Here is a 26,994-nt window from a genome sequence, read left to right as displayed (position 1 = left end):
AAATCCTCGTAAATCTTTTCTGAACTCTTTCAAGCTTGACAATATCTTTCCTATAACATGGTGCCCAGAACTGAACACAATATTCTAAATGCGATTTCACCAATGTCATATATAACTGCAACATGACCTCCCAACCTCTATACTCAATACACTGACTGATGAAGGCCAAAGTGCCAAAAGCCTTTTTGACCACCTTCAACCCGAGACCACCTGAGACTCGACCTTCAAGGAACCATGCACCTGCACTCCTAGATCCTCTGCTCTACAACACTCCCCAGAGGCCTACCATTTACTGCGTAGGTCCTGCCCTTGTTAGACGTCCCAAAATACAACACCTCACAATTCTCTGTATTAAATTCCAACAACCATTCCTCAGCCCACCTGGCCAATCGATCCAGATCCTGCTGCAATCTTTCACAACCATCTTCACTATCAGCTAAACCGCTCACTTTTGTATCATCAGCAAACCTGCTAATCTTGCCCTGTACGTTCTCATCCAAATCATTGATGTAGATGACAAACAGTAACGGGCCCAGCACCGAACCCTGAGGCACACCGCTAATCACAGCCCTCCAGTCCGAGAAGCAACCTTCTACCATCACCCTCTGCTTCCTTCCACGGAGCCAATTTGCTATCCATTCAGCTATCTCTCCTTGGATCCCATGGGATCGAACCTTCCAGGCCAGCCAATCATGCAGAACCTTGTTGAATGCCTTACAGATATCCATGTACACAACATCTACAGCTCTGCCCTCATCAACCTTTTTGGTCACGTCTTCAAAAAAATCAATCAGATTTGTGAGACACAACCTCCCACGTACAAAACCATGCCGACTATCCCTAATCAGCCCTTGCCCATCCAAATACCTGTATAACCTATCCCTCAGAATACTCTCTAGTAACTTTCCAACTACAGATGTTAAGCTCACAGGCCTATAGTTCCCAGCATTTTCCCTGCAGCCCTTCTTGAAAACAGGCACAACATTTGCCACCCTCGTCCTCTGGCACCTCTCCTGTATTTAAGGACGACTCGTAAATTTCAACCAGGGCTCCCACAATTTCCTCTCTAGTTTCCCGCAGTGTTCTCAGATATATCTGATCAGGCCCTGGAGATTTGTCTACCTTCATACACGATAGTACCTTATGTACTTCTTCGATGGTAACACTGACAAGTCGAATCAGTAGTAAAGAAAACAAACACAATGCCAGCATTTATTTCAAGAGGGCTTCTATACAAAAACGGATGCTGAGGCTCTATAAGGTGCTGGTCAGGCCACATTTGGAATATCATGAGCAATTTTGGGTACCATATCTGAGGAAGAATGTGCTGGCTCTGGAGAGGGTCCAGAGGAGGTTTACAAAAATGATCCCAGGAATGAGTAGGTTAATATGTGATGAGTGTTTGATGGCACTGGGCCTATATTCGCTGGAGTTTAGAAGAATGAGGTGGGGGACGGACGGGGGGACCTCATTGAAACATACAGAATAGTGAAAGACTTGGAGAGAGGATGTGGAAAGGATGTTTCCACTCATGGGAGAGTCTAGGACTAGAGGCCATAGCCTCAGAATTAAAAGACATTCATTTAGGAAGGAGATGAGGAGGAATTTCTTTAGTGAAAGGGTGGTGAATCTGTGGAATTCTTTGCCACAGAAGGCTGTGGAGGCAAAGTCAGTGGATATATTTAAGGCAGACAGATAGATTCTTGATTAGTATGGGTGTCAGAGGTTCTGGGGAGAAGGCAGGAGAATTGGATTAGGAGAGAGATAGATCAGCCGTGAATAAATGGCGGAGTAGACTTGAGACGAATGGCCTAATTCTACTCATGTCACTTGGGATCTTATCAAATTGCAGAGTTGTGAATGTCGCCCAGTCCATCACACAGACCGGACTCCTCACCCATGACTCCATCTACACTTCATGCTGCCTCCAAAAAGCAGCCAACTTTATCGAAGACCTTTCACACCCCATTTATTCCTTCTTCACCCTGCTCCCTTTGGGCAGAAAATACAGAAGCGAGAAAGCAAGCACCACCAGACTCAGGAACAGCTTCTTCCCCTGTTTAGACAATAGGTGCAGGGGTAGGCCATTCGGCCCTTCGAGCCAGCACCACCGTTCAATGTGATCATGGCTGATCATTCTCAATCAGTACCCCGTTCCTGCCTTCTCCCCATACCCCCTGACTCCGCTATCCTTAAGAGCTCTATCTAGCTCTCTCTTGAATGCATTCAGAGAACTGGCCTCCACTGCCTTCTGAGGCAGAGAATTCCACAGATTTACAACTCTCTGACTGAAAATGTTTTTCCTCATCTCTGTTCTAAATGGCCTACCCCTTATTCTTAAACTGTGGCCCCTGATTCTGGACTCCCCCAACATTGGGAACATGTTTCCTGCCTCTAATGTGTCCAACCCCTTAATGATCTTATATGTTTCAATAAGATCCCCCTCTCATCCTTCTAAATTCCAGTGTATACAAGCCTAGTCGCTCCAGTCTTTCAACATACGACAGTTGACAGTTTCTCAGGCTTCTCTTACTCATTGCAGACATTGGACTCTAACCCTGGAACTGTTATGCTCCAATGCTGAGAATTATTTCCTGTATTCTGTATCTTTCCCTTCGCTCTATCACCCGTACTATGTATTGGACTTGCGTTTGGCTTGATTACATTCAAGTACAGTATTCATAATTTCATAAGTTCTAGGAGCAGAATTAGGCCATTCGACCTATCAAGTCTACTCTGCCAATCAATCATGGCTGATCTATCTTTCCCGCTCAACCCCATTCTCCTGCCTTCGCCCATTAACCCCTGACACCCTTACTAATCAAGAATCTGTCAATCTCTGCGTTAAAAATATCCATTGACTTTGTCTCCACAGTCTTCTGTGGCAATGAATTCCACAGATTCACCATCCTCTGATTAAAGAAATTCCTCCTCATCTTTCCAAAGGTATCTCCTTTTATTCTGAGGCTTATGGCCTCTGGTCGTAGACTCTCCCGCTAGTGGAAACATCCTCTCCACATTCACTTATTCCAGGCCTTTCACTATTCAGTAAGTTTCAACTTCTCAGCCCACTCTCCCAACCTGTCCAAGACTTTTTGCAGAGTCCCCACTTCCTCAACACTACCTGCTTCTCCACCCATCTTCATATCATCTGCAAATTTGGCCACAAAGCCTTCAATTCCCTCATCTAAATAATTTATATACAATGTGAAGAGCAGCAGCCTCAGCACCGACCCCTGCGGAACACCGCTAGTCACTGTCAGCCAAACAGAAAAGGCTCCCCTTATTGCCGCACTGCCTTCTGTCATCCAGCCAACCTGCCATCCGTGCTAGTATCTCCCCTCTGATACCATGGGCTTCTTCGTCTTCATTAGCAACCTCATGTGCGGCACCTTATCAGAGGCTTACTGAAAATCATGGTAAGCCACATCTGCTGACTCTCCTAATATTCACTTCCCCAAAGAATTCCAACAACCACGCCAACAATGCTTTTCAATGTACCCGAGTACACTTGACAATAATAATACTAAACCTAACTGTTCTGTTCTGTTTCCTGCTAGATCTGGGGTTTGATTTTTCCTGGTTTGCTGTGGCAAGAGACGGATAGCTCAGACCATTTGTTGACAGCCCAGCATTTTTTGATGTAGAGCCAACAGCACAGCCCCAGCGATCTCACCCAAGCGAGAAGGCGGAAGGAGGAGGGAGAGAGAGAGAGGAGGGAGGGAGAGGAGAGGGGGGAGATGAGGGAGGGAGAGGAGAGGGGGGAGATGAGGGAGGGAGAGGAGAGAGGGGGAGAGGAGAGGGGAGAGGAGAGGGGGGAGTGGAGAGAGTGGAGGGGGAGGAGAGGGGGGGAGGAGAGGGAGGGGGAGGAGAGGGATGGGGGAAAAGGGAGAGGGAGGAGGGGGAGGGAGGGAGGAGGGGGAGGGGGGGAGGAGGGGAGGAGGGGGAGGGGGGAGGAGGGGGAGGGGGGAGGGGGGAGGAGGGGGAGGGGGGAGGAGGGGAAGAGGGAGGGGGAGGAGAGGGAGGGGAGGGGGAGGAGAGGGAGGGGGAGGAGAGGGAGGGGGAGGAGAGGGAGGGGAGGGGGAGGAGAGGGAGGGGAGGGAGGGGAGGGGGAGGAGAGGGAGGGGAGGGGGAGGAGAGGGAGGGGAGGGGGAGGAGAGGGGGAGGAGAGGGAGGGGAGGGGGAGGAGAGGGAGGGGGAGGAGAGGGAGGGGGAGGAGAGGGAGGGGGAGGGGGAGGGAGGGGGAGGGGGAGGGAGGGGGAGGGGGAGGGGGAGGGAGGGGGAGGGAGGGGGAGGGAGGGGGAGGGAGAGGGAGGGAGAGGGGGAGGAGAGGGGGAGGGGGAGGGGGAGGAGAGGGAGGGGGAGGGGGAGGAGAGGGAGGGGGAGGGGGAGGAGAGGGAGGGGGAGGAGAGGGAGGGGGAGGAGAGGGAGGGGGAGGAGAGGGAGGGGGAGGAGAGGGAGGGGGAGGAGGGGGAGGAGGGGGAGGGGGAGGAGGAGGGGGAGGAGGAGGGGGAGGGGGAGGGGGAGGAGAGGGAGGAGAGGGAGAGGGGGAGGAGAGGGAGGGTGAGGGGGAGGGTGAGGGGGAGGAGAGGGAGGGGGAGGGGGAGGAGAGGGAGGGGGAGGGGGAGGAGAGGGAGGGGGAGGAGAGGGAGGGGGAGGAGGGGGAGGAGAGGGAGGGGAGGGAGGGGGAGGAGAGGGAGGGGAGGGAGGGGAGGGAGGGGGAGGAGAGGGAGGGGAGGGAGGGGGAGGAGAGGGAGAGGGAGGGGGAGGAGAGGGAGGGGGAGGAGAGGGAGGGGGAGGAAGAGAGAGGGAGAATGGGGGGGGGGGGAGGGAGGAAGGAAGGGAGGAAAGAGGCGAGGACACTGCGAGGGAGCGGCCGACGGAGGGAGTGCTTCAGTCGGCGCCGAAGCCGTCGTGGGACGGGGGAATGGCGGACACACCGGTCCGTGTGTGGGTGCTGGGGAGCCGTGAGCCGCGGCCTACCTTGTAGGAGAGGTCGCTCGGTGGCCACTTGCCCTCCCGCTCCATCGTCCCCGCTCACTGAGCCCGCCCACCTCCGCCAATCAGAGGCCGGCCGGCAGCCGCGGGGCGGGGACACGCAGTGAGTGACGGGGTCGCTGACCAATGGGGCACCGAGGCGCTTCTGGTCTGGGTGCCTGTGCAGCCGGCGGGGGGTTTCACTGCCCCCTGGCGGGCAGGAGGATTCAGGTGGTAGAAGGTACCAGCGTCCCAATCAAACTAGTATCTTTGGTCCCAATGCTACATGTATCTGAAGAAGGGTCTCGACCCGAAACGTCACCCATTCCTTCTCTCCAGAGATGCTGCCTGTCCCGCTGAGTTACTCCAGCATTTTGTGTCTAGATCATAAGTCTTAGGAGTACAATTAAGGCCATTAGGCCCAACGTCTACTCCGCCATTCAACCATGGCTGATCTATCTCTCCCCCCAAACCCCAGTCTCCTGCCTTCTCCCCATAACCTCTGACACTCGTACTAATCAAGAATCTATCTATCTATCTCTGCCTCAAATATCTCCACTGACTTTGACTCCACAGCCTTCTGTGGCTAAAAATTCCACTGATTCACCACCCTGGTTTAGTGTAAACCAGCATTTGCAGTTCCTTCCTACAGGCTACATCTATCTGCCATCACCTTGTGCTTTCAGTTCCAATGTATGGGCCCATCAGTGGTATAATAAAGTGGTATAATGTGTGTAGGGAGGAACTGCAGATGCTAGTTTAAACCAAAGACCGACATAAAATGCTGGAGTAACTCAGCAGGTCAGGCAGCATCTCTGAAGAACATGGATAGGTGACTTTTCAGGTCAGGATTCTTCTTCAGGTTGATTGTAGTGAGGAGGAGGAGGAAGAGGGGGTGAAGAAAGCTGGAAGAGAGGTGGGGGCAGGACAAAGCCAGGCAAGTGATAGGTGGAGATCTCTGAAGAAAAGGAATTGGTGATGTTTTGGGTCGAGATCCTTCTTCGAACTGAGAGTAGGGGGGAAAGGGGAACGAGAGATATAGACGGTACTCAGAAGAAATGAATGCACAAAACACTGATAATTAAGGAAATGTGGGGCACACTATAGGCTATTGTAGGCATAAATGACTCTGTGCCTGGGTCCTGGACTTTCTCACCGCCAGGCCCCAAGTGGTCAGGATGGGGGAACACACATCTAGCTCCCTCACCCTGAACATAGGATCCCCCCAGGGTTGCGTCCTTACCCCCCTACTGTACTCCCTGTACACACATGACTGTGGGGCCAAGTTCAGATCAAACTCCATCATCAAGTTTGCTGATGACACTGTGGTGGTGGGCCGGATATCCGACAACGATGAGAAGGCCTACCGGGAGGAGGTGGCTGATTTGGCACTCTGGTGTCAGGACAATAGCCTCCTCTTGAATGTCACTAAAACAAAGGAGCTGATTGTGGATTTTAGAAGGGCTAAACAACCAAGGACGTACACGCCACTGGAGATAAATGGGTCTACTGTGGATAGGGTGAGCAGTTTTAAATACTTGGGAGTCCGCATCACAGAAGATCTGACATGGGCAACGCACATTGCCGCACTGGTAGGTAAGGCAAAGCAGCGCCTTTACCACCTTAGACAACTGAGGAAATTCAGAGTGTCTCTGAGGATCCTTCATTGCTTCTACTCTGGGGCTGTAGTGAGCATCCTGTCCGGCAACATTACAGTCTGGTTTGGGAACAGCTCTGCCCAGGACAGGATGGCCCTGCAGAGAGTAGTGCGTTCGGCAGAACGCACCATGGCAACTACACTCGTCCCCCTGCAGGACCTATACATCAGGAGGTGCAGATCCAGAGCAAGTAAGATTATGAGGGACCCCTGCCACCCCAGTAACGGACTGTTCCAGATGCTACGGTCAGGCAAACGCCTCCGCTGTCACGCTGTGAAAACGGAGAGGATGAGACGGAGTTTCTTCCCACAGGCCATCAGGACTGTCAACTTTTATAACTCCAGAGACTAAATTTTGTCTACACTATAGTAACTTTATTTATATGCTGTAACTGTAATTCTTTTTTGTGCACAATCCGCAGGCATTGCCACTTTCATTTCACTGCACATCGTGTATGTGTATGTGACAAATAAACTTGATTTGACTTGAGGAACTCAACAGGTCAGACAGCATCTCTGAAGAAGGTTGGGGTAGGACATTGAGGGAAGATGTGAGGGTGAAAGAAGATCTGGGGGAGGATGTGAGAATGGGGGGGGGATCTAGGGGTTGGAGAGGAGATGGGGAGGTTGAGGATCTGGAGGTGGCAGGTTTTGAGAAGGTGAAGAGGGATGCTGGGGCTAGAGCTGAGGGGGTATCTGTGGTTAGGGAGCGTCCAGGTTGCAGGGGATGTGGGGACGTTTGAGGGTCCGGAGTAGGTCATTCGGCCCTTCGAGCCAGCACCCCATTCAATATGATCATGATTGATCATCCAAAATCAGTACCCTGTTCCTGCTTTTCCCCCATATCCCTTGATTCCGTTAGCCCTCAGAGCTAAATCAAATTCTCTATTGAAAACATCCAGTGAACTGGCCTCCACTGCCTTTTGTGGCAGAGAATTCCACAGATTCACAACTATCAGTGAAAACGTTTTTCCTCATCTGAAGAAGGCTCTCAACCCGAAACGTCACCTGTTCCTTTTCTCCAGAGATGCTGTCTGACCTGCTGAGTTACTCCACCTTTTTGTGTCTATCTTCAGTTTAAACCATCATCTGCAGTTCCTTCCCACACAGGCCATTGTTGCGTGTGGGCTAGGTGACAACGAGTAAACAGAGGAACTCAACAGGACAGTAAAATTAGTATGACAACTAGGGTGGGGGAGGGATGGAGAGAGAGGGGATGCAAAGTTGGGTTAGGGTCGTCCCCTTTCCCCGACTTTCAGTCTGAAGAAGGATATTGACCCAAAAGGTCACCTACTCCTTATCTCCAGAGAAGCTGCCTGACCTGCTGTTACTCCAGCCTTTGTGTCTGTCTACATGGTATAATATATTTGTGTCAGGCTGGTTGTGCCTCATTTCTTTCTCATAACTATTCCTTATCTCCCTCATCTCTGCTGCATAAATGCAAATTACATTTTCTAGCTTCACATTTAGAATTCCACCATTGCTCTGCAATATATGTCACCTACTCCAGCTCTATTATCCTGTAAACCCTTCCATAGAACCCTCTGAATTTTCCTTTCGACCTCAATGATATCAGCACATCAACTCTGATTCTATGTATAGGAAAATAACTGAAGATGCTGTTTCAAATTGAAGATAGACACAAAATGCTGGAGTAACTCAGCGGGTCAGGCAGCATCTCAGGAGGGAAGGAATGGGTGATGTTTCGAGTCGAGACCCTTCTTCAAACTGAAGAAGGGTCTCAATCCGAAACGTCACCCATTCCTTCTCTCCTGAGATGCTGCCTGACCTGCTGAGTTACTCCAGCATTTTGTGTCTACCTTCAACTTTGATTCTACAATGTTTTAACTGACCACATTGTTAATGGGCACTGCTGATATTGCCATTATGCCTCAAAAACAATGGGTCTATACCATAACAACAAATTGCCCTGAAGATGTTCATATTATATGTCTCATTGTTGGCTCTTGATCATTTACCATGCTACCCATTGGAAAGGTAGATAGGGGGATCTAAATGATTCTCCAATGTTAAATACAAAAAACATGGGAGAGGATAGTGGTGAGAGGAGCACCACAGCACCATAAGGTGTAATGCAGTAAGAACCCTGTGATGAAAATGCTTCAAACCAGAGTTGCTTAAACTATTTTCAAGCGAACAGAAGCTTACAATTAGAGTGTGGACACATAAGAGCCATTGTTTGTCAGCATGAGTCTTGGGAGTATGCTCATGGCAGGAAAGTGGTGCTGGGGCCAAGACTGAACCAGCCACAATGTCATTGAATGGCAGAACATTGTGCAGGCTGATTGACCAATACAGTCATAAAGTTAAGATAGACACAAGAAGCTGGAGTAACTCAGCAGGACAGGCAGCATCTCTGGAGAGAAGGAATGGGTGACGTTTCGGGTTGAGACCCTTCTTCAGACAGTCATAAAGTTGTCCAGCTAAAACAAGCCCTTCAGCTTTGTCCATCTATACTAATCCAATTTGTCTATTTAAGAGTCCACCTGAATGCCTTTTAAATATAGTGATTGTATCAAATCCACCACCTCCTCTGCCATCGACTTACATATATCAACTATTCTGAACAGAAATCTTAGCCTTAGCTCCCTTTTAAAACTCCTTCTTCCTACCAAAAACCAACACCATCTTGTTTTTGATTCCCCTGCCATGAGGAAAAAAAAGTTCTTATTATTGCCCTTATCTACACCTTAAATACTTCTATCGGGTCATCCCTCATCCTCCTTCGCTCTTGGGAAGGCAGGCACAGCCTATCCAATCTCTCCCCTTAGCTAGTCCTCCAATCCAGCCAATGTCCTGGTGAAGATAGACACACATAAGCTGGAGTAACTCAGCGGAACAGACAGCATCTCTGGAGAGAAGGAATGGGTGACGTTTTGGGTCGAGACCCGTCTTCAGAATGTCCTCTACAGGTGCAACCAGTTGTAAAAATTATGGAGTGTAGGAGAAAGAGGCAATTGTGTAGAGCTGTGTGAAACCACAATAGGCAAAGACAGTGTGAATGCATGGTGTCTCCCCCCCCAGGGTTGCAGATTCAAGAACTAGAGAGCACAGGGTTAAGATGAGAGGAGAAAGCCCTGGCGGGCTACTTTTTCCACACAGAGGATGGTGGTTATGTGGGATGAGCTGCCAGATGTAGTCGATGCAGGTACAATTTAGAAGGCATTTGAACAGGTAGAAACAATGAACTTCAGATGCTGATTTACAACAAAAAAAACATTTAATATGTATGTAACTTTATTTGTACAGGTACGTGGATAGGAGAGGTATATTGGGCAAACGGGAATGTGTTAGCTGGGGCATCTAATTCGGCATGGACAAGCTACCTGTTTATATGCTGCGTGACGTTATTTCTTCACACAAAAAGCGGGATAATTGTCGAACTCTCTGCCTGAACAGTTGAGGCCAAGGGTGAACGAGAGATGTAAAGCTGAGAGGTGCAAACACACCGGGGAGCAGCGAGGGCGGCTGGGCTTGTGCAGGCAGGCCTCCCGCAGACCGGCTGCGAGATATCCCGCCGCGTCGCTGACGCCGATAGGCACGGACCGGGAACCAGTGCCGGGCAGGGAGGGGGACGAAGGCCAGACTCATCATCGGCCGGACCCCACACCTCGCTCCGGGCGGCCGCAGCGCAGCCACAGAGGGGAGGCGCGGACCGGCCCAGTGCCGGCGCATGCGCACCCGTGCGGAGCCGCCGCGCCGCCGCCATCTTGGAGCCTCCTCTCCTCAGGTCAGTGACCTTTAACCCGAGTCTGGCGGCCCGGGACCGGGGCCCGGGATGGGACTGCACCGGTCCGGCCCGACCCGGCCCACTGCCGCCACCACTAGCCCGCATCCCGCGGACCGTGCCCGGCTTCACATGGCCCTCTGCTCCCCCTCCACACCCGCCTCACCCCAAATCTTCTCCATGCCTGCCCCACCCCTCAGATCCACCCTCAATCCAACCTCCTCCCCTCCCACCCTAACCTTCACCATGCATGTCCCACATTCAGACCCTCCCTCACCCCAACCTTCTCCAAACCTGCTCCTCCCTCACCCCAAACTCCCCTCCCACACTACCCTGCCCCACCCTCAGATCCTCCCTCAACCCAACCTCATCGAAACCTGTCCTCGATCCTGCTTAACCCCAAAATCCAAACCTGCCCATCCGCAAATACTCTCTCACCCCCAACCTTTTCCAAACCTCTCTCGCCCCCAACCCTAATCGAAACCGGCCCAATCCATCCCTGGCCCATCCAATCTCCCCAAACATCCCCAAACTTAGACCCTCACCCCAGATTCCCCCAACTCTAACTTCTTGCACCCCTCCCCACCCCAGCCTTCTCCAAATTTGCACCACCTTCAGATACGCCCTCACCCCAACTTTCTCCAAACTTGGCCCCATCCTCAAATACTCTCACCTCACACCAACCTGCTCCAAACCTCCTTCTCCCTCACCCCAACCTTTTTGCAACCTACACAATCCCCACAGACCACTAAACAGCAGTAGGGAGGTTGGGGAAATCACTCAGGAAATTAGGGATGCGTGTAGCAAAGTTACAGCAGTTATCATGGGTGACTTTAATCTACCTATAGATTGGGCCAACCAAATTGGTAGCGGCGCTGAGCAGGAGGATTTCCTGGAATGTATACGGGATGGGTTTTTAAACCAATATGTGGAAGAACCGACTAGAGGGCAGGCCATCCTCGACTGGGTATTGTGTAATGAGGAAGGATTAGTTAGCGAACTTGTTGTGCAAAGCTCCTTGGGCACCAGTGACCATAATAAGGTGGAATTCTGCATTAGGATGGAAAGTGACACGGTTAATTCGGAGACTAGGGCCCTGAAAAAGAAAGGAGACTTTGAAGGTATGAGACAGGAATTGGCTAGGATAATAATAATAATAATAATAATGCATTTTATTTATATAGCGCTTTTCATATACTCAAAGATACTTTACAGAGATTTTGAGAACATAGGTAAATGAATAAATAGATAAATAAGTAAATAAATAAATGAACAGAGAAAGGAGACAGAAGGTGAGGTGACCTTCAGTGGTTGAAGGCAGTACTGAACAGGTGAGACTTCAGCGATGTTTTGAATGTGGTGAGTGTGGGGGAGTCTCTAACGGTTTGGGGCAGTGAGGATAGACTGGCAAATTATACTTAAAGGGTTGATGGTGGAGATGCAATGGCAAAGATTTAAAGACTGCATGGATAAACTCCAAAAATTGTTCATCCCTTGCGAAAAAATAAAACAGGTAAGGCGGCTCAACTGTGGCTAACGAGGGAAATCAAGGATAGTGTTAAATCCAAGGAAAAGGCATATCAATTGGCTGGAGGAAACAGCAAACCGGAGGACTGGAAGAAATTTAGAAATCAACAGAGGAGGACAAAGGGGTTAAGAGGGGGGGGAAAAGAGCATAAAAAAAGCTTGCAAGGAATATAAAAATTGACTAGAAGCTACTTTACATATGTAAAAAGGAAAAGATTAGTGAAGACAGATGTATGTCCCTTACAATCAGAGGCAGATGAATTTATAATCAGAAACAAAGAAATGGCTGAACAGCTAAACAAGTACTTGAGTGGGAGAGAGGAACTGAAGGGAATCCACGTTAGTCAGGAAATGGTGTTAGGTAAACTGTTGGGACTGAAGGCAGATAAATCCCCAGGGCCTGATGGTCTGCATCCCAGAGTACTCAAGGAGGTGGCCCTAGAAATCGTGGATGCATTGGTGATCATTTTCTCATGTTCTCTCGACTCTGGATCAGTTTCTGTGGACTGGAGGGTAGCCAATGCAACTCCACTTTTTAAGAAAGGAGGGCGAGAGAAAATGGGGAATTATAAACCAGTTAGCCTTGCATGGGTAGTGGGGAAGATGCTTGAGTTGATTATTAACGATGTTATAGCAACGCATTTGGAAAGCAGTGACAGGATTGGTCAAAGTCAACATGGTTTTATGAATCTTCTGGAATTTTTTGACGATTTAACAAGTAGAATGGATAAGGGAGAGCCAGTGAATGTGGTGTATCTGGACTTTCAAAAAGCCTTTGACAAGGTCCCACACAAGAGATTAGTGTGCAAAATTAGAGCACATGGTATTGGAGGTAGGGTATTGACATGGATAGAGAACTGGTTGGCAGACAGGAAGCAAAGAGTAGGAATTAACGCGTCCTTTTCAGAATGGCAGGCAGTGACTAGTGGGGTGCCGCAAAGCTCGGTGCTGGGACCCATTATTTACAATATATATTAATGATTTAGACAAGGGAATTAAATGTGACATCTACAAGTTTGCGGATGACACAAAGCTGGGTGGCAGAGTGAGCTGCGATGAGGATGCAATGAGGCTGCAGGGTGACTTGGATAGGTTGGATGAGTGGGCAGATGCATGGCAGATGCAGTATAATGTGAGGTTATCCACTTTGGAAGCAAGAACAGGGAAGGCAGATTATTATCTGAATGGTGTCAGATTAGGAAAAGGGGAGGTGCAACGAAACCCGGGTGTGCTTGTACATCAGTCACAAAGTAAGCATGCAGGTACAGCAGGCAGTGAAGAAAGCTAATGGCATGTTGGCCTTCATTGCGAGAGGATTTGAGTTTAGGAGCAAGGAGGTCCTACTGCAGTTGTACAGGGTCCAGGTGAGACTGCACCTGGAGTATTGTGTGCAATTTTGGTCTCCTAATTTCAGGAAGGACGTTATTGCTATTGAGGGAGTGCAGCGTAGGTTCACCAGGTTAATTCCCAGGATGGCGGGACTGACGTATGATGAAAGAATGGGTTGACTGGGCTTGTATTTGCTGGAATTTAGACGGATGAGAGAGGATCTTATAGAAACATATAAAATTCTTAGAGGATTGAACAGGCTCGATGTAGGAAAAATGTTCCCAATGTTGGGAGAGTCCAGAACCAGGGGTTACAGTGTAAGAATAGGACTGAGATGAGGAAAAACTTTTTCACCCAGAGAGTTGTGAATCTGTGGAATTCTCTGCCACAAAAGGCAGTGGAAGCCCTGGATGTTTTCCCCCCGAGTTAGATATAGCTCTAGGGCTAACGGAATCAAGGGATATGGGGAGAAAGCAGGAACGGGGTACTGATTTTGGATGATCAAGAGAGAGTTTGATATAGTTCATGGGGCTAACGGAATCAAGGGATACAGGGAGAAAGCAGGAACAAGGTATTGATTTTGGATGATCAGCCATGATCAAATTGAATAGCTGTGCTAGCTCAAATGGGCCGAATGGCCTACTCCTGCACCTATTGTCTATGTTTCAACCTAGGCCCTCACCTCTGATTCCTCCCTCAGCTCCAACTCCCTGCACCCCTCCCCACCTCAATCTTCTCCAGACCTGCACCAGCCTCAGATCCACCTTAATCCCCAATCTCCACCTAACCTTCTCCATACCTGCCCCATCCCTCGGACCCTCAAACCTCCCCACATCCCCTCAACCTGGACGCTCCCTAACCACTGATACCCCCTCAGCTCTAGCCCCAGCATCCCTTTTCACATTCTGAAAACCTGCCACCTCCAGATCCTCAACCTCCCCATCTCCTCTCCAACCCCCAGATCTCCCCCCCCGTCCCTCACCTCCAACCCTCACACCCCCTCCCAAACACCAACCCTCTTAATTTGGCTCACCCAAAAATTTAGTCCCAAACATGTCCCCATTCTCACATCCTCCCCCAGATCTTCATTCACCCTCACATCTTCCCTCAATGTCCTACCCCAACCTTCTTCAAATGCGCCCCACCCTAACATTCACCCCTAGAAATCTGCCTTCACCTCAATTCCCCGATCTCTAACCTTTTCCACATCTGTCCGCACACCCCCAACCTCCACTCCCAGTCTTCGCCCCGCAGCTTACTGTGGTGGGTGGTGGTGGATCTCGAATTCTTTACTACAGATGGTTGTGACGGGTGGATGGCTGAAGGTGTTGAAAGAGGAGTTGGATACATTTCTGAATGACCAGGATATTGAATGCTGTGGAGAGCTTGTAAAAAGATGAATTGAAGTCTGGGGCAAATTAGTCATGATCACATTGAATAGTGGAGAGGTTTCAGGCTTGCACCTGGTACTATTTTCATATGTTCTTTCTTACTCCACGATCCCCTCTTCATCACGTTCCTTCTCCCTTCCCATCACACTTCTCCCTCCCATTAGTCTCCTTCCTATCCTGTCATTGTACTCCCCCTGTTGTTGCCAGCCCACCCCTCCCTAGAGTTCTACTATGCTGCCCTGCCAACCTGTGAAACAGTACAAAGGACATCACATGTTGAATATTTTCAGACATTTTCAGGAATGCTGGAAGAACACAGCCAGTCAAGCAGCATCCTGGAGAGAGAAATCAGTTAAAATTTGTCAGACTGTTCCCAGTTGATTTTTAAAAATTTACAGATGCAACATGGAAACCGGTCTTTCAGCCCACCGAGTCCACTTTGACCATCGATCACAGTAGTTCTATATTATCCCACTTTCTCATCCACTCCCCGCACACTAAGGGGCAATTTACAGAGGCCAATCAATCTGCAAACCTGCACGTCTTTAGAATGTGTGAGGAAATCCAAGGACCAGAGGAAACCCATGCAGTCACAGGAAGAATGTGCAAACTACACATATAACACGAGGTCAGAATCGAATCTGAGTCTCTGGTATTGTGAGGCAGCAGCTGTGCCGCTATCTTGTCCTAAAATGAGCTGAAATGGTAACTGGTTTCTCTTTTCACAGATGCTGCTTGACTTCCTGAATTCTTCCAACATTCCTTTTTGTATTTCCAGCATCCGTAGTTTTATTTGTTTTTCATTCTATATTTTCAGTTTTCTAGCAATTCCTGCTATTCACTCATGCTGAGCTATGTTTACATTTATGATGAGACCTTTATATTGCTGCCCAGTCTGTCGTAGTTGAACCCACCCTGCCAAAGGAGATGCTGCAGTAAGGCCATAACTACCAGGTAATAATATAAAGCTGAAGAAATATGATTAGGCACCATGTTTCCTGGAACCGGTTCTGGTATTCAATGGGAAATTTGGGCTGTACAATTCCATGAGTGGTGGAAATTCGTGTCGGGTAAAGGAAACAAAAAATAGAAGATAGACAACAAAGGAGTTTGGCAGCACTAATATATAAAACTCCTTCATGTGATTTGTGAAGAATAAGGCAGATAAGGTCCCAGGAATTCATCAAACATATAATAATAATGTGTAGGAAGGAACTGCAGATGAATCGAAGATAGAAACAAAATGCTAGAGTAACTCGGCGGGCCAGGCAGTATATGCTTCCTAACCCACTGAGTTACTCTAGCACTTTGTGTCGAGATAATAGTAATGGTTAAAAGAAAGTTGGAAATGCCACCTCAGCATTCCCAGTTACAGCATTTTCAGATTAGAAAGTGATGGTGAGGATAAAAGGAGGTGGCCATTTTGGTTAAAGAAGTAGTGGATATGAACATTTCATCAAAAAGATCAATAAATGAGGTTATATGGATTGCACCAAGGAAAAATAACAGTAAAGTCACATTGAAGGACACAAAGTGCTGGAGTAACTCAGTGAGTCGAGCAGCATTTATGGAGAACATTGATGGGTAATGTTTTGGGTCAAGACCCTTCTTTAGACTGATTGGGGGGTGGTGTGGGAGAAAGCAAGAAGAGAGGAAAGGCAGGACAAAGCTGGCCGGCACCAACTCCTTGGCTGTGTCTTTCAATCAATCTATCAACTTGACATTAAATTGCATTAGCCACATCGCCCATCATCAACATCGTGATGATGTGGGTGAGCTCCTCCCCACTACATGAACTTTTCATGTAGGGTTCTAGGGCCTGTCATCTTTCATCATCTATTCCTTCAATAGCCTGAAGGGGGGATGTTGTCTGATGAATATTCAACATCCCTGGACATTTACTGCCTTCAACACCAGTACATGATCCCAAGAGATACCATCTCTGAGAGTACTGAACCAATTCTCCATGGATTCCTCATCACCACTAAATCTGATTTTATATTCTCATATTTTCTTGCAGTAAAAGGAGGTCAATTTGGCCGTCAAATTTGTGCTGGCTCTTGGAGCATTGACATGAGCCAAATTTCCCTGTGTATTTCCCTGTAACTATTCTACCTATTAAGCTCACAAATTCCCTTGGTTCATCTGTCCCTCTCCTACACTAGAGGAAATTAACCAGCCACAGTTTATTGGGGATGTGGGAGAAAACCAGAGCTCCCAGGGAAACCCACATGGTCACAAGTGCTTCCAATATTCAGCACACAGGGTCAGAATCAAACCCAGGTCACTGGAAATAAGTGGTGGTTCTACTGCTGCTCTATCACCTCTACCTCTGATCTCTACCACCTTCACACACAAGTACATCCTGCACATCAGAATGGCACTACTGATGTGATTTCCCCAAGGAACACCCATACTGATGGGGGAGTACCTTATCGCAGGTGCTTAAAACCAGTAGAGTTTAAAAATCCCCAAGCTGTCCAAAGCCTTCGCTGTGTAGGAAGCAACTGCAGATGCTGGTTTAAACCAAAGATAGACATAAAATGCTGGAGTAACTCAGCGGGACGGGCAGCATCTCTGGAGAGAAGGAATGGGTGACGTTTCGGGTCGAGACTCTTCTTCAGACTCAGACGGTCTGAAGAAGGGTCTCAACCCGAAACATCACCCATTCCTTCTCTCGGGATGCTGCCTGTCCCGCTGAGTCACTTTCAGCATTTTGTGTCTATCAAAGCCTTCATTATCAACTGCTGGAGAATTGACTGATTGCGATACGTGTAACCTGGTGTATGGTTTTTTTCCCCAATTAATTAACAGGGTGAACAGCCAATGGAGATGCCAAGCACCTTCAGGAGTCGACTGGCAAACTGCCTGAAATCAGCAGAGCATTTAAATGAGTACGTTCTCATTCAACTTTGAAATAATCAGTATCTTTAGTATATTGGGGAGTAGATGATTGACCTGATAACCAACAATAGGATGTTTATAATATGGTATATTGATTAATTTTAGAAAGATGGTGTGAGTCTGTGAATTAAATGTGACATGCTAAATACTCATCTTCAGCAATCCAGTGAGACGGGGCCAGACAAACCTTTAATCTATATATTCATGGCAATAACCCCTGTATTCAATTAGACATCTCTGATTCTAATTATCAATGTATCTAATTAATTAGTTTCAGTCATTTACACCTGTATGTCCCTCAGCTAAAACAACTCCCTGATTATACTCAGAGTTGACCTTATGTTATTTGCAAATTGTTGAGAGATTCTTTAGATTGAGTAGTATTGAGCCAGGAGTATTGCTGTGTGGAACTCACAAGTTAGTGGCCTAGCATCTGGGAAAGCCAAGAATGGCTGACACCTTTAGCCTTGTACTGGTAAATGGATTAGTATAGCTAGATACTTGATGGTAGGCCAAAGGGTCTTTTTCTGTGCTGTATGATTCCATTAGGCAAGTGAGTTGCAAATCAACTCGACTGTCAAGTGTCTGAAATCATTGGCTCATGTTAGTTTTCGTGACACTCTTTAAAGCATTTCTTCCAATGGAGGATCTGGGAGTGACATCCAGACCTGGGAGCCTGGCAGTTCAAAGAGGCAGAGAAGAAGGGCTCAAAATTTTACCGACACCGACCTCCAGACGCTTCTAAATGAGATGCAGCCAAGGAGAGACAGACTGCTGGGTGTACATGGAAGAAAACCACAGAAATCTATTTCACGTGCCATGTGGAGAGAGGTGGCAATGGCACTAAACGCCACCTCTCTCACCTCAAGGACTGCAGACCAGTGTCGGAAGAAGTTCAATGACCTGACCAGAGCAGGCAAGGTAACTCTCCGGGCATTCTCCCTCTTATGCACTGTCATGTTCCTCACCCTATAAAGTTTTACACCTGTGCAGCAGCTACTTCATTCCCCTTTGTGGTTAAGAGGGAACTGGCTTTAGAAATCATGTTACACATAAAACCACACTAATATGTTCATTTTCACAGGAAGATGGGTCAGCAAGATAAGGATCCAGTTGCAGAGGAGGGGTCAAAAGACAATAGACAATAGGTGCAGGAGTAGGCCATTCAGCCCTTCGAGCCAGCACCGCCATTCAATGCGATCATGGCTGATCACTCTCAATCAGTACCCCGTTCCTGCCTTCTCCCCATACCCCCTCACTCCGCTATCCTTAAGAGCTCTATCCAGCTCTCTCTTGAAAGCATCCAACGAACTGGCCTCCACTGCCTTCTGAGGCAGAGAATTCCACACCTTCACCACTCTCTGACTGAAAAAGTTCTTCCTCATCTCCGTTCTAAATGGCCTACCCCTTATTCTTAAACTGTGGCCCCTTGTTCTGGACTCCCCCAACATTGGGAACATGTTTCCTGCCTCTAATGTGTCCAATCCCTTAATTATCTTATATGTTTCAATAAGATCCCCCCTCATCCTTCTAAATTCCAGTGTATACAAGCCTAATTGCTCCAGCCTTTCAACATACGACAGTCCCGCCATTCCGGGAATTAACCTAGTGAACCTTCGCTGCACGCCCTCAATAGCAAGAATATCCTTCCTCAAATTTGGGTCCTAAGTTCACGGGTTTGGAGACGTTTGGTTGGAATTATAGAGTTGAAGGCAGAGTTTTAGACAATAAACAGGATGTTCCAGGGATGAGTGTAGAGCCAAGGAAATAGCACCTGCCATGGAAATGTAGCAGTTGAATGCTAATTGCAGTGGATCAACGCTGTCTGGGAGACGAGTTGATGTGCAATCTGAACGGTCTCTCAAAGCACTTTGTGACACTGGGTGTCAGAGCCATGGGACAGAAGTCAGTTCATTCTAGATCAACTTCTAGTTTTTAAATCAAAGGTTGATCATTTTTCTGGTAATCAATGGTATGCGACACAGGGAAAGACAAGTAGGTAGAGTCTTATTGGATGGTGGGATGTGCTCAATGGTCTACTTGTCCCTCCATTCCTATGCCAGATCCCTTGCATGCAGAACCTTCCTGTGTTATATCACAAGGCCATAAAAGTTCACCTCAGATCTGGGAGAAATTTCTCTGGCTAACAATAATTTAACGCTGCATTCTTTTTACAGGAAAAACTAATGCACAACGCGCGCGAGGTACAGGAATGCAAAGGGTACATCCCCAACATTAAGGAGCTCACCCCTTATGAGGATCAGGCTGTGGAGTTGGTGGGTAGAGAGTGTGGTCTTGCAGTGGTGGCGGACGGTGAGATTGGTGTGACGCTGAAGGCTACAGGTTTGTGGGATTGCATCAGTACATTGAATTGCAACACTCCAAAACAGGAGGGGATTTTTTATCTTGCCTCTTGCTTCACTTTAGAGCCTTCACAGCAGTGGGGTCCAGAGGAGGATGATGACGATGATGATGACGAGGATGATGATGATGATAAGCTCTGCTTCTTAATTGACTACGATGATGAGGAGGAGGATGAGGATGTTGAAAGCAAACCGGATCGTGAGTCCTTGCAACTTGATCCATCTCCGTGTTCCACAGGTCCAGCCCCTTCCATCCCAACCTCATCGAACATGGCTTTCCCACTCCCCTACTCCAGCTCCGATGCGCTCACCAGAGCACGGTTGGATAGCATCAGTGAGGAGGATGCATTGGGCGATGCCCAAGATGTCAGGGAACCATATAACTGGGCAGTGTACGAGGATGTGTCATCTTCACAGCAGAGGCCGAGAAGAAGGATGCATCCTGTCTCGGAGCCGTGGGACTCTGACCTGTCGGGGACTCGGCCAAAGCGAAGGATGTTCAACGAGCATCTTGCATACTTGCAGCCCCTGCGATCGATATTCGAGGATGTGCAGCACCTGACCACCGTGACGCTGGAATCCACAGCCCTCATCTGCAGCAGTATCAAGGAAGCTTTCGCTTCCCTGCAGACGTCGATGGAGCATGTGGCAGCTTCACTTGAAACTGCTGCACACCTTCATCTCCGTAACACCCAGGAACCACTCCGTGCCCCTGCTGAGGCACAAAGTACAGCCATGACCATGATAGGGGAGAGAATAGATGGCACCCTACACGCTGGCTTTCAGGCTCTGGGATCGGGGATACAGACCGCTCTGTCGCAGGGCTTTCAGGAACTTATAGCTGCCATTAGACCAACCGTTCCTCTGGTCAACGGGAACACAAATGCAGGGCCCAGTGCAGCTGAGGCCAATTCTCAGGACACAATCACCAGGCAGAGGTCTGGCCTGCCCCCTCTCAGTACCAGAGCATCAGAGTTTAGGAAACAATGTCAGTCGGCACATACAGGAGCTCAGGAGATGCAGGCAGCAGCTGCTCCCAGCCAGGAGCAGGCAGCCCGAGGAGGAGGTGGACCTGTCTTGCTCCGGTCTCACGACCCATTTGTGGCACAGGAATAGCTGATCACCTACTGCGGTACTCAGGCTGCACCCAGGAGAAACTGTAGGATGGGAGAAAGAGAAACACACCTGGCAACTCCAGGAAGCATTATGTGAGAAGAAAGTAGAAAGGTTTATTTTACAAATGGGTTGATTGTAATTAAAGAGAATGTGAACTTACTTTACGCCAGTTATTCAGTCAGATGAACATTAATGAGTCTGATGTGAGGAGGTAGGATGAATATTAGTGTTAATGATGATTTGTCATTTGTATGACAGCGGGAAGCAAGAGATCTGTGAGTTGTGACAAAGATACATTGTTAAACCAATGACGTCAGTGCCTGCTTGTGTACGTGACCTGTCTCTGTGGTGATGGCCATCCTGATGCTTCCCTCCACATACTTTCGGAGCAGCCAGAGGCCGATTCCTCAGGCAGAGTCTATCCACGTGTGTGCAGGTTTTAAATTGCAAAGTCCTGCAGGGTGGAAGGATCTATAAATGGGCATGAGATCTGGACAAAACTGAGAGCCCTGCCCTTTCAGGAATCCAGTGGCCCCTCGGCTGCTCTTCCAGCTGTGAGTGAGCTCATTAACTGTGGCAGCAAGATCCGAACCTCACTCCTCAAAATCTCTGTTTACATCACTGATGAGTTTAGAGGGATAAAGATACTTTAGAATAATGCATCGTGGTAGCTTTGTGTATCTTTAAAGGAGAGCTATTTGTGTGCTGTTATTCCTACACGTTTTGTTCATAAAATTAACTGGGTGTTTGCACCGATTTCTGTGACTGTCTGCAATGAAGCGTTGGCAGAAAAGTTCAGTGCAGTCATCACTTTTAACAGTTATCCAGACAGTGTTCTTAGCCACAAATGTTCATGCAGTAACTGACATAATTTTCTTTTTTAGCACTCTTCATGTGCAGAGCACCTTATTAAAGTCAACATGAACCTGTGCAGCCTGCAAATTATTTAAGGGGGTGGGGTTAATATATTGTGTATAATCTAGTTATTTCCCTTTCTCTGTCCCCTATTAATTCTGCTCTGCCATTGCAATTGCAGACAAAGCAGTTCTGATTGATAATCCCAATTCTGGAATCAAAGGTATCTTTGGGATTTCATGTTCTTCAGACAGTCAGAAGCATTGCTTGTCGAAGAAAGAAGATATAAAGAAAAAAGCACCAAATCTTCCTCAGCCTGGAGATTTTTTTCTCGGCAATCTTCAGCCTTAATGGATCCCCATTTCTGTCACTCTCAGCTAATCCTTGGAATTTTCAGAACCGCTTTGGAGGCTTGGTGATGGGTGGCAGAGGATGTTTTTTCAGATTGAAGACCTGTGAGCCACAGGGATCAGAGCTGGTTCTTGTGTTGTCATATTTATTAATGTTTTGGATGAGAATGTAGGTGACATGTTTCATAAGTTTACGGATGACACCAAATTTGGAGCTATAGTGGACAATCAAGAAGGTTGTCTTAGGTTACAACAGGATATTGATATTGAAGAAATGGCAGATGGAATTTAACTCAGACAAGTGCAATGTGATGCATTTTGGGTAGTTAAATGAGGGAAGAATATACAGAGTACAAGTACAGTTCCCTGAAAATGGAATCACGGATAGACAGGGAGGTAATGAAGGTGTATGGCATGCTTACCTTCCTTGGACAAAATATCGAGTACAAGAGTTGGGACGTCATGTTAACAGTTGTACAAAATGTTGGTTAGACCACACGGAGACCAACAGAGTTTCGTGTGCAGTTCTAGTCACCACGCCATCGGGAGGATAGTTAAGCCAAGAGATGATGCAGAAAATATTCTCAAGGAGGTTTCCTAAATTGGAGGGCTTTAATTATCAGGAGAGATTGGATAGATTGAGTCTGTTTTCTCTGGAGCAAAGGACACTGAGAGGTATGATAGAGGTATATAACAATTATGAGGCATAGATAGAGTGGATAACCAGTGTCTCTTTCAATTGGTAGGGTTGTCCAAAACTAGCAGTCATAGGCTTAATGTCAGAGAGAGGTTTAAAGGAGGTCTTAGGAGTAAGATTTCACACAAACAGTAGTTGATATCTGGAAAGGGCTTCCGGAGGAGTTGGTGGAGGCAGCAACGGGACCAACATTTACAAGGCATCTTGACAGGATATAGCATTAATGCAGGAAAATAGGATTGGGTGTGAGGGAGCAGCAGAGAGAGGATGACAAAAAGTAAAGGAAGGAAACGACAGGGAAAAGGAATATAAAAGAGAAGGAAGAATGCTAAGAAGAAAGGAAGAAACATTAAAAGGAAAAACAAAATAAGTAAGAAGAAAATAGATAAGAAAAGTTATAAAGTACATTAAGGGGGATGACATGTAAAACTCTTGGGTACAACTCTTCCGAAACCAAAATGTGATGCAAGTCATCCCCCTCACCGCACTTTATGACTTTGCCTCCATCTGGGCAGCCGCTGCCAGCAGCCAACTAGCTCACACCACACTGTCTCATGGGCATATGGCCTCCACAGATGACCCTTGTATTGTGGGGACCAACCTCTAATCCGGAGGGTTTGATTCCAGGAAAGATTCACCAAGATGTTGCTGGCACTAGAGGGCTTGAGCAATGAGGGCAGACTATAGGCGAAGATGGTTTTCGTGGAGCATAAGAGGCTGAAGGGTGATGTTACAAGTTTATCAAACCATAGGGACATAGTGAGATGGCCAGTCACAGACTTTACTTAGGGTAGGGGAGTCTAAAACTAAACAGCACAGGTTTGTGAGAGGGGCAACATTTTCACAGGGTTATGGGAACGTGGAACGAGCCGTCTAAGGAAGTGGTACAGGCGGGTACAATTACACCATTTAAAGGATATTTGGGCAGGTACATGGATAGGAAAGCTTCAATGGGGCCAGACACAGATAGATGGGATGAGCTGAGCAAGACACCTTGGTTAGCCTGGTTGAGTTTCCAAGCTGTAGAACTCATTGATAATGTTGCTAGGGTGGGGGTTCAACGACTGACTGCAAGGGTGAAGGAATGGAGCTATACGTCGCTAGCAAACATCAGTTTCTTGAACCATTAAGAATGAAGGAAGGAAAAAAAGAGAGGAAAGAGGACTGGGCTGTGTTCACCACTTTCTGTGAGTTCAGGTAGTCAAGAGCAGAGTAGTTGCCATATCGGGCTGAGATACAACCTTGTCAATGTAATCTGTGACGCATCTGTAGAGGTGCAGGAGAATCCTCGTCGACATAGTACAGTACAGACTAGGAACAGACTCTTAGGTCCACAATGTCAATGCCAAGCAGTTTGCCAAGACAAACTAATCTCCTTTAGAGATAGTGTGGAAATAGGCCCAGGACCAAAAGGTTAGTATGGGAAGTGGAGTTAACGTGATTAGCAATTGAGAGGGCCAGCCGGTCTTGGTGGACCACTGTTTGGCAAAACCGTTGCCTAGTCTACACTTGGTCTCGCTGATGTAAAGGAGGCCATTTTGGGAGCATTGAATGCAATAGATGAGGTTAGAGGAGGGGTATGTGAATCTCTGTCTCACATGGAAATGCTGCTGGGGTCCCTGGGTGAAAGTGAAGGAGGAGGTGTAACATCTGTAGTTGCAGGGGTAAGTACCTGGGGCAGTTTGGGTGAAAAGGGGTGTGTGAACTGAGGGAGTAGTCACTGCAGGAAGCAGATAGGTGTGGGGAAGGAAAGATGTGACTAGCGGTGGGATCATGTTGCAGGTGTCAGAAATGTCAGGATGATGTGCGTGTTGGATGCAGTGGTTGGTGGGGTGAAAGGTAAGAAGCAGGGGAATTCTATCCTTGATCCATCTGGAGAGAGGGGGAGAGCGCGAGCAGAACACAGAGGAGATGCGGGTGAGGATCCATCCACAACACCAGGGAGAAACTATGTTCACTATAGAAAGGATATCTCGAATGTCCTAGAGTGAAAAGCATCACCTTGGGAGCAGATGCAGCAGAGATGGAGACATTGCGAGTAGGGGATTGTGTCCTTACAAGAGACAGGATGAGGTGAAGATAACTATGGGAGTCAGTGAGTTTATCGTAGACATCAGTTGATAAGTGATAGAAACCGGGACCAAGAAAGGTGGGAGATGTGTCGATGGTCCAAGAGAATTTATGAAGAGGGTAGAAGTTAGTGTCAAAGTTCTGCACAGATGCAGGAGGCAGCCCCAATGCAGTCATTGATGTTTTGGGGAAATAGTGGAGGACAGTGCCAGTGTAGAACAGTGGAAGATGGAGTTTAGATCCAGTTCCATTTTTCAAAGTATTAGCATTGGCTGTGGCTCCAGATTCTACAGCAGCAGCTTCTACTAGAGGGGGGATCCTTTCAGTGCAGGGGCAGGGGCAATGAAAGTTGTGAGTGCTTTCTACCTCGTGCTACAAGAGAGAGAAATGGCAGTCAGAGTCGGGCATATGTCTCAGAGAGAATCTGTTACAGGGAAAGAAATGGGATAGACAAGGTTGCTTTGAGTCAACATAGACTCTATGGGTCAATTTGGCATTAACATTAAACATGTTCTTCTATAGCATCACCCAAAGATCACTTGTGTATGGTGATATAGGCTGGGTAGGCAACACATTTCATGTCAGAAAATACAGGCATACTTGAAAAGCATCTTTATCTTTGTAAATTACCCCATTTCCAAAATCTTTTTTCCACCTAAAGCCCTTAACAGTTTTCACATCCCAGAACCAATCCATTCTTTCCTACAACTATGCTTGAAACTCACCAATTAGGTTTCTGTATGTACTGTATGCATGTAGAAGTCTGAAGAGGGGTCTCGACCCGAAACGTCACCCATTCCTTCTCTCCAGAGATGCTGCCTGACCTGCTGAGTTACTCCAGCATTTTGTGAAATAAATACCTTCGATTTGTACCAGCATCTGCAGTTATTTTCTTACACTGTATGTATGTAGTCTCACTGCTCTGTACAAGCTGTGACGACGCATCCTCCCTCAGGTCCACTCCAATCCCTGTCATCAGCAGACAGGCCAGAAGAAGCCGACCAACAATGCCTGGCAGCCAGGAACCACTGGCACTCTGGACTGAGCTGAAGCCAGTCAAGTGACCACAGCTGGATCCAATAAGTGGTTATTGAATCAACTCACCTGTCAAACATCAAAAATATTTAATTAGAAATCTAAAATCAAAGTTTTGCAAAGTTTTACAACTGAAGAAAATATTCTGAAAACGGGATAATGGCTTTATTAGTAAGAGAACTGTGTGAGTAGCATGGATTGGTCTAAAGAGCAACAAAAGTTAACTAAAAAGGCAATACGGGGAGAAAAGATGAGGTACGAGGGTAAACTAGCCAATAATATAAAGGAGGATAGCAAAAGTTTTTTTAGGTACGTGAAGAGGAAAAAAATAGTCAAGGCAAATGTGGGTCCCTTGAAGACAGAAGCAGGGGAATTTATTATGGGGAACAAAAATGGCAGACGAGTTAAACCGTTACTTTGGATCTGTCTTCACTGAGGAAGATACACACAATCTCCCAAATGTTCTAGGGGCCGGAGAACCTAGGGTGATGGAGGAACTGAAGGAAATCCACATTAGGCAGGAAATTGTTTTGGGTAGACTGATGGGACTGAAGGCTGATAAATCCCCAGGGCCTGATGGTCTGCATCCCAGGGTACTTAAGGAGGTGGCTCTAGAAATAGTGGAAGCATTGGAGATCATTTTTCAATGTTCTATAGATTCAGGATCAGTTCCTGTGGATTGGAGGATAGCAAATGTTATCCCACTTTTTAAGAAAGGAGGGAGAGAGAAAACGGGTAATTATAGACCAGTTAGTCTGACATCAGTGGTGGGGAAGATGCTGGAATCAATTATAAAAGACGAAATTGCTGAGCATTTGGATAGCAGTAACGGGATCATTCCGAGTCAGCATGGATTTACGAAGGGGAAATCATGCTTGACAAATCTACTGGAATTTTTTGAGGATGTAACTAGGAAAATTGACGGGAGAGTCAGTGGATGTGGTGTACCTCGACTTTCAGAAAGCCTTCGACAAG

At 47.5% G+C, this 26,994-nt stretch overlaps 2 protein-coding genes across 8 annotated transcripts in view; one reads left to right on the top strand and one right to left on the bottom strand.

Annotated features, from left to right (window-relative positions):
• The window catches only part of nipal3 (NIPA like domain containing 3), a 57,160-nt gene that overhangs the window by 28,769 nt on the left and 1,397 nt on the right, over window positions 1-26,994 (bottom strand). The window contains exon 1 of one of the 3 annotated variants that reach the window (XM_078423278.1): window positions 4,984-5,099. The exons of 1 other annotated variant lie outside the window; for it this stretch is intronic. In XM_078423278.1, coding sequence (XP_078279404.1) covers window positions 4,984-5,028 — 45 coding nt within the window. In that variant the 5' untranslated portion in view covers window positions 5,029-5,099. Of the gene's footprint in view, window positions 1-4,983; window positions 5,100-26,994 lie in introns of those variants that run through there. One more of the 3 variants, XM_078423281.1, reaches the window with a different exon arrangement.
• LOC144606854 (uncharacterized) lies at window positions 9,744-25,856 on the top strand. Of its 5 annotated transcripts, none has more exons than XM_078423273.1 (6): window positions 9,744-9,803; window positions 9,905-10,385; window positions 17,444-17,523; window positions 18,163-18,454; window positions 19,711-19,876; window positions 19,961-25,856. In XM_078423273.1, exons 2-6 carry the CDS (start codon window positions 10,329-10,331, stop codon window positions 21,010-21,012), a joined length of 1,647 nt encoding a protein of 548 aa, XP_078279399.1. In that variant the 5' UTR covers window positions 9,744-9,803; window positions 9,905-10,328; the 3' UTR covers window positions 21,013-25,856. The 5 variants fall into 5 exon arrangements, with proteins under 5 accessions (XP_078279399.1, XP_078279401.1, XP_078279400.1 ...); XM_078423275.1 differs by lacking the exon at window positions 9,905-10,385 and adding an exon at window positions 15,447-15,583 and having other exon boundaries at window positions 9,778-9,803; XM_078423274.1 differs by lacking the exon at window positions 9,744-9,803 and adding an exon at window positions 15,447-15,583 and having other exon boundaries at window positions 9,828-10,385.

The sequence above is a fragment of the Rhinoraja longicauda genome, chromosome 27, assembly GCF_053455715.1.
Source record: "Rhinoraja longicauda isolate Sanriku21f chromosome 27, sRhiLon1.1, whole genome shotgun sequence".
In the NCBI taxonomy this organism is placed as follows: domain Eukaryota; kingdom Metazoa; phylum Chordata; class Chondrichthyes; order Rajiformes; family Arhynchobatidae; genus Rhinoraja; species Rhinoraja longicauda.
The sequence above is the reverse complement of the archived record's forward strand: the minus strand, read 5'-3'. Positions and strand labels throughout refer to the sequence as shown.

Excerpts from the sequence above, each read along its gene's own strand:
- LOC144606854 (XM_078423273.1), top strand. The coding sequence starts at position 10,329 with ATGCGCACCCGTGCGGAGCCGCCGCGCCGCCGCCATCTTGGAGCCTCC. Across the intron at positions 10,386-17,443 it reads TTGGAGCCTCCTCTCCTCAG|GGTGAACAGCCAATGGAGAT; the intron begins GTCAGTGACCTT and ends ATTAATTAACAG. Across the intron at positions 18,455-19,710 it reads ACCTGACCAGAGCAGGCAAG|GAAAAACTAATGCACAACGC; the intron begins GTAACTCTCCGG and ends TTCTTTTTACAG.